The sequence below is a fragment of the Pteropus vampyrus genome, unplaced genomic scaffold (genome assembly GCF_000151845.1).
Source record: "Pteropus vampyrus isolate Shadow unplaced genomic scaffold, Pvam_2.0 Scaffold131, whole genome shotgun sequence".
NCBI lineage: Eukaryota > Metazoa > Chordata > Mammalia > Chiroptera > Pteropodidae > Pteropus > Pteropus vampyrus.
Genome location: NW_011888912.1, coordinates 2,839,216 through 2,848,996, shown reverse-complemented (window position 1 = coordinate 2,848,996; position 9,781 = coordinate 2,839,216). Strand labels below are relative to the sequence as shown.

The following is a 9,781-nucleotide window of genomic DNA, read 5'->3' as shown; positions in this document are numbered from 1 at the left end:
AGAGACGTGGGGGGCTGTGCAGAGCCCACCAGGTCAGCCCCACTTTGGGCCACTTTGGGTAAACAAGGATGAAAAGACGGACAAGCCTGCTGTGTTTCTCCAGTCATCTCTGGAAGAGGGGACCATCATTCGCGTCCCCTTTCAGAGAGGAGGACACTGAAGCTTAAGAGGTTAATAAGTGACTTTCCCAAGGTCAGCTAGAAACTCAGCAAAGACCCGAGCCCAGGCCTGTGTCCCCAGCCCTCTGCACGCCCGGCCCGGCCCGGCCCGGCCCGTCCCCCAGAAGAAGGCTCCGTGAGGCTGGGCCTCTGCAGCTCCTGCCGGTACAGCCCCCACCGCCCCCGCAGGGCAAGTAGGGCACAGTCCACGGCCCAGTCCACGGCCCGTAAACCCCGTCGCATCAGGACCAGGCCTTGGACCCACCACAGCCCCCTCTCGGCAGACAGAATTTCTCAACAGCCCCCCACGCCCCTGTGCGTTTCCTCGCATGGCGGCACTGCCGTGTGGCCAGGCCAGGCTCCCGCCGTGCTACTAATGGTGGGACCGGCTTCACCTGCCCCACGCCCTGGGACCGCGGAGGCACGGAGGCCTGCAGCACGGGGCGCCTGGGCCCCTGGCCTGCCCTCCCTGCCTCCCTTTTCCCCAGAGCAGCCTTCACCCCAGGTGGCCAGGAAACCTGGAGGCTGCGAGGGAGGCGGACAGGGCACAGAGAGGTGGTGGGACTGGGGGCGCGGGGCTCTGCTCCCTGCGTGGGGGGCTGCGTCTCAGGGCGCCCTTTGCCAGCCTCTGCGCCACCTCCTTGGCGGGGTCACAGTGAGAAGAGGGGAAAGTGGGGCAGGAAACAGGCTTCGAAAGTTGCACAAATGCAGTGCGACCGGGAGAAGCGTGGGCGTCCGGCCTGCTCGGGCGAGCCGCCAAGCGAGGCCACAGGTCCCAGATGTGCACTCCAGCCCTCCGGAGATGGCAGAGCTGCCCGGTGGAGAGGGAATCTGCTGGCAACAAGACTTACGGGGCAGGGGGTGGGGAGCAGCCTCCCGCGAGTGTCCCAGCAGGGCTGGCCCTGGCCCTGGCCCTGGCCCTGGCCCAGGCATTCACTGGCACTCTGTGGCCCAGGCAGTGCCTGGCGACGAGACTGTGACCTGCAGTCCTGGGCAAAGGGCCCCACGTGGACTAGACGACGGTGAGCATTGCGCCGTCAGGCCCCCCAGCCCAGTGCTCCCTGGGCTCAGCATGAGGCCCCAGCTGTGACCGGCGCAGACGTGCGTGGCTTTGAGAGAAGTCGCCCGCACTTGCCCCTCCCGCTGCAGCAGAGGTCCCAGAAGTGGGAGCTGGGCAGAGGGCATCAGACTGCTCGGGTTCCACAGGACAGCCCTAGAGGGAGGAGCCCCTGGCGCAGAGACAGGGGACAGCGGGACGCTGCCCAGTCTGCCTGCAGGGGCGGCAGTCCCCGTGCCGGCTGCCTCGGCACGACCCCTCCGGCCCCTCCAGCCCCGCAGTCGGCTCTGCCTCCTCCACCCCCTGGGGTTGCTGGGGCTCAGGTCGTCCCCACCCACCATTCACCGTGACTGTCTTGGCAGCCCCTCTGGACCCCCGCCCCGGGCTGCGCAGCCGGCTGTGTCAGGAGGAGCAGCGCAGCTCCGGGGCCAGGCTCACAGCCCTCCGGCCGCCCAGCACCCCACTGCTTCGCCTCTGGGCTGACACCATGGCCCAGAGGCCAGCTGCCTCCCTGCGGTCCTGTGCTCTGCCGCCGTCCTCTCTCGCTGGCCCTCACGGCCACCTCGCAGGGGGCCGGACCAGCACTTTCAGCCGCCCTGGACTCACCGGAGCGGGATCTTGACACGGAGGTAGCGGTCCACGGCGATGGCCAGCAGGGCCAGGATGGAGCTCTGGGTGAGGATGAGGACGGGGCAGGCCACCATGAGGCAGGTGTGGAAGTAGGTCTGGGGCCCGATGTTGATGAGGATGGCGAGCGGGATGACGAGGGCGCCCACGGCCACATCGGCCACTGCCAGCGACACAATGAAGCAGAAGGTGGCGTCCCGCAGAGCCGGGTTCACCTTCACGGCCCAGATCACCAGCACGTTTCCAGGCACGGAGACCAGGGCGATGAGCACCTCGATGCCGATGTAGGCGGCCTGGAAGGCCGTGACGGTCGGCGGCATGGCAGGCCACGGACGGGTATCAGCAGACAGGCGCCGGGGGACAGGGGCCAGGCACCTGCGGTCACAGAAGCAGGGTGGGAGGCCTGCCCGCAGCTCCGGGCTGGGGCTCCCCTTTGGAGGTGTGCCCGGCTGGCTCGCCTGTGCCTGCCCAGGCCGCCAGGCACCCTGGCCCTTTCTCTGCCTGATCTCCGTCCCTTCCCCTTATGTCCCCAGAGCTTCCACTCAGCAACTTAAAATAGCAGCGCTCACTCCTCCGCTGGCTGTTTTATCAGGTGTCGGGCGGCTCTCAGCCACCCCCCCACCCCCCCACCCCCCCACCGGGATCCCCACGCCTGTCTCTGCCCACCCATGCCCACTCAGCAGGGTGCAAGGAGCTCACCATCCTGCCTGCTGGCTGCCAGGGCCTCCCAGAGGCCGAGCGCAAAGTTGGGGGCACCCGGGGCTGCCGGGACTTGCGGGGCGCGCTGAGCAGGGCTGGGCTGGGGCGCGCGGCAGCTCGGTCCTCGGGCTCCCGCGGCCTGGCAGGCATCACATGGTGCGCAGAGGCTCGGGGCGCTTTTAAAGCGGCAGCGCCGCTGCGCGGCACCTGGGACGCGCCAGCAACAGCGGGTGGGGACCGAGCGCGCGCAGGCGGTGCTGTGGGCACCCCCCCCCGCCCGGCCCCCGGCAGCGCCCGGCGCTCCAGCCCTGCCAGGGACTCTCGCCCACCCCCGCCCCAGAAGGGGCTTTTCTAGTCGCCTTTTTCAATCCGCTCCTGCAGCCCTAGCGGGGAGCCCCGGGGTGGGTGGGAACGCAGACCTACCCAAGGTCGCCAACGCTGGCGGAGCTCGCGGCCGCCTGCGCCGTTCCCTCCCAGCGCGACGCTTGCGCAGCCGCCAGCTCGGGGTGCCCCGAGAACCCCGGCCAGCCTGCCAGGTCGGGGATGCGCCTGGCGGGGCTGCCCCGGGCCGGCGCTGAGTGACAGCCCGCCCCGCACAGCGGGCGCCTCCCTCCGCGCCCTCTGCCTTCCCCCCCTCCCCGCTCCGCTAACAAAGGAAGTGATTCTGGGTGAGAAAAGCTGGGGAACGGTGAGCTGTTCGTGGGGTCTGCTGGGTGAGCCGGGTCTCGGAGGTGAGCAGAGGCGCCGCCTCCCCGTGTCCACGCCCCTCCTCCTCATGTAGCGAGCACGGGAGGCGACCCCTCCAGCGGCTACGCACAGAGTCTCCCGCCCGGGGATCCAGATCCCCCCCCGGACTCCCCGCGCCCCACCCCTCCTCCTGAACCCTGCTCTCCCAGCGGAAGGCGCGGGCGACTCTGAGGAGCCAGCACCCTCCTGCACGCTGCTGGGCAGCTGGGCCCAAGCCCTTTCATCCCCGCCTGAACGGCCACCCGCCCGGTCCCTTAGCAGCGCCCACTTCACCCATGCGGCGAGGCCCAGGGAAGCGACCTGGCTGCCCAGAGCATCTCCGTCAGTGTCGCCCCCTTTGGTGCCTCTCTGTCCCCCTCTCCCCGCCAGCACAGGACCTGAGCCGAAGCCACAGGCCATCCGTCCAGTCCAGGCCCCTGCGGAAGGTGCGGAAGCCCAGCCAGGGCAGGTCGCAGGGCAGGTCTCCGTGGCCCCTGCCCCGGGCTCCCCCTGTGCCCGGCCCCCACTTCCCCTCAGCTGCCTTCCTGCAGGTCCAGGTTAGGAACCCCTGCCCCACGTGCTGAGAAAGGGGCCACCCCTCACACAAAGGAGGTGCCTGGCGAGATCCCAACCTGAGAAAGCCTTGTTCGTGGATTCTGGGAAAGAGCCCCGGGCAGGCAGAGCTGGGCCAGCGACTACTGCCTCCAGGCCACCCCCGGCCCTGAGGACACAGCCCACTTCTTGGACGTCGGGGTGCCCAGCGAGTCCTGTGCATAGGAGAGCGAGCACAGTGGAGATAGGGGGGTGCTGCTGAAGCCAGAGCAGCTGGGCGGAGGGGGTGGGGGAATCTAGGGGGTGCCCAGCGTGGGGGAGATAACTTCCGTTTCTGCCTCAGGTCCGGCAGTGAAGCTGCACCCTTCCCCGAGCCGAGCTGGAGAAACTGGCCAGCGGCAGCCCTTCCCTGTGCTCAGGGCCTCGGCTCCCGCTGGCACCCGAGGTCCTGCTTACCCGCCTGTGCATTAGCCTTTGCTGCCGCCCCGGCCCAAGGTCTCAGCCCCTCCCTTGGCCCATGTCCTTTTGTGATCAAGGCTTTTCTGTTGTTTTTCACTCTGCTTCCTGGTTTTCGCTCCTCTCACTGCCAGCAGAACCTGCAGAGACCCAGGCAAAGCTGGCCTGGGCAGGGGGTGGGTGAGAACCCAGCAGCATCTCCAGCTCGGGGGCACCTGAACCCCTTCCGCACACACTCCCGTCCCGGTTGACAGGTAGGAGATACCTTTGCATAATACCTGCAAGGAGTCTGCTTGTTCCTCAGTTCTGGGTCTTCTCCATCCCCCAGCCCAGGGCCAGCCCTCCTGGGGGATTCAGAGCTGGCTCAGGCAGGGTCCACCCAGCCCTTGAGCCCTCGGAGGGAGGGGGCGGGTCCAGGGCAGCAGGGCCAGACCTGGTGCTGGGATAAGAGCAGCTGGCAGAGTCGGGAGAGCCGGAGGGACCTGGGCTTCAGGCCCTGCCCTGCCCCGTGGGCCACGTGGCCCCTAGCCAGTCGTCCTCTGCTCACCTACCAGTCAGCTGGCGCCCAAGGGCAGATTCCAGGGCTGACAGGAGGGGCCTGGGGACGTAAGAGGGGTCAGAGGTCTGTCATGGGGACAGTGTGGGGAGGTGCAGCAAAACCAGTGGGACCAAAGCTCAGGAATTTACGCTGAGCAAAAACCCTCGCAGGACCCGTGGCTGGGTGACCACCCTCTGCACAGCGGGGTCTGTCAAGCTGGCTGGGAGCAGCGCCTCAGGGCCTGGCGATGAGGGCTTAAAGAGCTGACTGTGGGGTGACTGTGCGGCACATCTTATCAACTACACCAGCAGGACGTAGTGGGCTGGAAAGGGCCGGGGAGCGCGCAGTTCTGAAATCTGCTCTGTGTGGCCAGTCGTGGTAAAACTGGCACCTAACCCCGTAGGTGCCAGGCTTGGGTGCCCTTAAAGGCGACTGGTGAAAACCTTCAATTAGGCATGTGGCTCATCACGGTGAGTCCGGACATCCCCGGGGCCTGGCCTCGCATCTCTTCCCCGCACCCCCTGGTCCTGCTTCCTCTCCCCAAGCAGCCCCCGTCCTGGGCTGCTCCACCAAGGGCAGCGTGCGGGGAGCAGGGAGCTGAGGCAGGGCGCCCTGGGGGGCAGGACCACCCTGGACCCAACGCGAAGCGGGGAGGAGCCTGTCCAAGGAGGGGTGCCCTCTGGGTGCCCCTGTCACACAGCAGCAGGAGGGGGGTCAGGCTCAGCTTTGGGGGTCCTCTTTCCCCTCCCAACAGGCAGGAGGTTGTTTCAGCGTTGTTCTGGGCAGCGTCCATGTGAGGAGGGGGGGCTGGCGAGGGCCTAAAGGGAAGGATTTCTAATGGCAAGAACGCTCCTGCCTTTCCCCCGGGCCCCCCAAGCCACGCACGCCCTGCAGTGACCCCCTCGAGGTTCCCTCCCCCTCAGATTTGTCGTCTGGGTCCCTGCCCTGCCTCACCTGTGCCTCTTCCCCTCTCCCTTCCCCCCTGTCAGAGGCCTTGTGGAGGAGACGCTGGGTCTCTGGGAAGGAGTGACCCGGGCTGCGTCCCGTGTGTCTGCATCTGGCACCTATGGGACTGGTCTCTCAAGGTGGCGAGAAGCCCCCTGGGTCCCAAAGCGAGGATGCTGCTTTCACGTCTTCCCTAACCTCCCGTCCATTCTTTCACACGCTCACTCGTCTACTCTGTGCAGCCGACACTTACCAAGGAGACAGGCGGGCAGATGGCCTCTGGCCCGTCCCGGCTCCACCTGGCGCTGGGGGGACCCAGCGACACGTCACATCCCTCTCGGCCTCGGGCCTGCTCACCGCGTTGCCGACCTCATGTATCTGAACGTGCTTTTCGGGTTGTAAGTTGCTGGACAGACATCGTGGCCTGCTCCACTGGTGAGGGGGAGTTTTCGAGGGCTTGGGATAGGAGCCCAAAGGGTTGGGATACGTTTGGAAAGATCCTCTGGGATCCCATGCAGAGCGGACCAGAGCGGGGCCTGTCAGAGGCAGTGGCAGCCTTGGTCCAGGAAGATTAAGAGGCAAACATAAGATGAAATGTGGGAGCAGAGAAGATGGACAAGGGAGATGTCACACAGGACCCCCGAGCGCCTGGCCAGCTGAGCAGGGCGGCCAGGGAGAGTGGACGTGTGAAGATGACTCTTGGAGTTTAAGCCGGGGCTCCGGGATGGGTGCTGATGGCTGGAAGGGACACGGGGACAGGGCCTGCACAGGACAAGTTCGCTCCTGCACAGATGGGTGGGATGCGCCCACGGAGACCTCAGGTGCAGGGCCCGCAGGCTGGTGGGGATGGCCAAGGGGATGGCTGGAGCTCCAGCTGAGCCGACGCAACAGAGGTGGCAGTCAAAACTCTGGGTGGGATGAGGTCACTCGGGGAGAGGATGCAGAGGAGAAATTGGAAAGAGGTGGGGCGGGGTGCGGTGGGGCGGGGTGGGCCCACCCAGGGGAGCAGGGTGCTGAGGGTTTCAGGGCTGGAGAGCAGCCCTGAGCGATCTGAGGGGCGGGGGTGGGACTTGGTGACGAGAAGGGGTCAGTTGGGCAGGAACCCTGTCTCAGGCTGGGCTGACGCAGGAGCAGAAGGCAAAGGTGCGGCTGTGGGCGCAGCCGCGGCTCTGAGGAGCTCGGCAGGGAGGAGAGGGGAAGATGGACGGTCAGCAGCAGGAGAGATGGGTCAGAGAGAGGCGGGCTTCAGGCAGCGAGCTCTGCGCATGCTCAGCACCCGAGGGAGCCCCACAGGCGGAGGGGGGGAGGCGAATCAGGGCAGGGGAGCTGGGTACAGCCCCACTTGTCCGGGTCGCACGTGGTTAGTGGCAGCTGGCTGGGCACAGGGCTCTGGGTGCTCGCAGACCTGGGCGCACCAGCTCTGCCACCCCAATGCCCCCTCTTCCAGTCCCGCCCCATCTGGCAGCAGCCAGCAGCTCACGCCCACGTGCCGCACATCAGTGCAGAGTCAGCTTTCTCCTGGCACCAGCGGCTCTTCGTCTGGCGGCCCGTGGCCCGGCTGCCCGCACCCCTCCTTGCTCGCAGTCCCCAGGGCGCCAGCCACGGATTTCTTGGCTTCTCTGGCCCTGACTGCAGCCAAAAAGGTGCCTCGTGGGCCGGCCACCTGCCACCCCAGTGCTGCCTGCGAGGCTTGGAGGCAGCTCCGCCCTGTCGCAGGCTCATCGGAGCTCACGCCTCCCGCACGGCCCGCCCCATCCCGAGTGGCATGGTCTCCCCTCCTTCCTGGGCTCCCGGCACGCCACCCCCAAAGCTACAAGGGCAAGGACCCCTGCTCCCCCACAGTGCGCAGAGGGGGAGGTTGAGGCAAGGGGTCTCTGTGTCTCCCCAGTGCCTCCTTACTACTCCCACTCGTCGAGCAGCGCCTGTGCCCCCCAAGAATAGGAGCATGCCCACTGTCTTCTGCACGCCCTCAGGGGTCATCAGGGGCCAGTGACGGTTGGGGGCAGGAGGAAGGAAGGGTAGAAACAGTTGCCAGACTGAATTCAGGACACCCAGCTAAGATTTTGTAACAGCTTTATTGAGATACAATTTATATGTTATAAAGTTCACCCATTTAAAGCGCGCAACTCAACGGTCTTTACTATATTTACAAAATAATGCAGCTATCACCGTCACTTAATTTTAGAACATTTCATCACCCCCCCCCCAAAAAAAAACCCTTGTACCTCTATGGTCATTTCCCAGCCCCTGCTCACTTCTAAGAGACCCTGGCGATTACGAAGCTACCTCCCACCTCCACAGATTTTTCTGTTCTGGACATTTTGCATAAATGGACCTGTGTAGCACGTGTCCCTGTGACTGGCCCCCTTCACTCGGCATATTCTGTTAGCCAAGTTCATTGCTTTGGCAGCCCCTTTCCACAGCTGAGTGATCCTCCCCTCTGCGACTCATCTTAGCAGCCGTGGGTTGTTTCCACCTTTATGCACATTGCCGCTGTGAATATTCACGCATGAGTTTTGTGTGAACGTATGTCATCTGTCTTAGGCAGATACAGACAGAGGAGAGACAGAACCACGCGCCTGGCTCTTCCTCACGCTTATCTCAAATACCGTCATGCTGCCTGGTTGGGAAGCTGCCAAGTCCCCTTTCGCAGATTAAACCACCGAGGCTTGGAGGGGGAACAGGCCCAGGGAGGAGTGTGGGCCTCCTGAGCCTGTGGTGGATCCAGAGCCTGGAGCAGCCACTAACTCCAGGCCATCGCCTGGGGCTCAGGGTCCCCCTGCTGGCCGGACAGGGTGTGGGGCAAGAGCCGGTTCCCAGGCTCAGGTAGGGGAGCCTGGCTCCCAGGACAGGCTCCAGTGCCCCCAGCTCCTGGGCCTTATGATTGTACGAAGGGCTGAAGCCCAGGGCCAGCCACACCCAAGGGTGCCCAGGAAGCCTGCCAGCTAGAGAGGACGGGGCTCTGGCCTCCTGGCGCCCAGCCCAAGGCCTCTGGCCCCTGTCACCAGGCCAAGTCCCCTAACCCGCCCAGAAGGACTGATCCACCTGTCTCAGGAAAGCTGCAGAGCAGAGGGTTCCTAGCTTCCCCATCTCCATGCCCCTTGAGAGAGGCCCTCAGGGCCCTGGCTGCCTCTGTCTCTCCAGGGACCACGGCTCGCAGAGGGCTTTTTGTCCCTCCAGCTCCCTCAGAGGTTAGGAATCTGGCCCTGGTGTCCGATCTCACTTCCCTCCCTTCTGCAGAGTGGGACCGAGAAGCCTTGGTTTTCCCTCCCGTCAGATGGGGTCACGTGTGGGCCGCTGCCAGGTAGCAGCTCTGTGCCCAATGAGTGCGACCCACAGCTCACTGTCACCTTTTCCTCACTCAGCTCTATGGGCCGAGGGCACGGTGGGGGGCTCTCTGGACTGGGAAGCGTGCAGTACCCTGACAGGAGCTCAAGATAGTCCCAGTCTGGTCCCCTCCTGTGTCCCAGCCCCTGCCTGCAAGGAAGGGGCACTGGCAGCTGCGTCTCCCCGTGCCTGGGCCCCAGCCCAGCCAAAGGCCTGGCCAGCTGCTGGGATGGCCGAGATGCCTGGGTTCAGGGTTAGGCACAGGACAGCTGGCGTGGGGGAGGGCGCAAAGGGGCAGAGAAGGGACGTTTCTTCTCGCTCACACGTCCACTCACCTTGCAGCCTCCCAAGCCCCCAGGTCAGGGGGGCCTCTGACCCCATGCCTGCCCCAGCCTAGGGGGTGAGCAGGAGGTGGTCCCCCTCTTTCCCTCCATCATCTTCTGCCCTCTCGTGCCTCCTCCCCCACGCTGGACCCACCCCAACCCCCACCCCCTGCTGCCTCCCCCACCCACGTGCTGCCAGCTGTCACTGGTCCTGAGCTGGGCACGCCGGCTGCCGGCACCACTCACGAATCGCCAGCATTCACGCTCTGTCCCGGAGCCTCCACCTGTCCCCCTAGGTCTGAGCGGCAGGGCTGTGTGGCCCCATCTGTCACCCTCCATCCAGGACTCAGTGCCAGAGACTAAACTTCAGACC

The 9,781-nt window shown here is 65.5% G+C and overlaps 1 protein-coding gene across 1 annotated transcript in view; it reads right to left on the bottom strand.

Annotated features, from left to right (window-relative positions):
* ADORA1 (adenosine A1 receptor) overlaps positions 1–2,211 on the bottom strand; it is a 20,367-nt gene extending 18,156 nt beyond the window's left edge. The window contains exon 1 of the mRNA XM_011367302.1: positions 1,822–2,211. Coding sequence (XP_011365604.1) covers positions 1,822–2,162 — 341 coding nt within the window. The 5' untranslated portion in view covers positions 2,163–2,211. The remainder of the gene's footprint in view (positions 1–1,821) is intronic.
* Between the last annotated feature and the right edge of the window lie 7,570 nt (positions 2,212–9,781).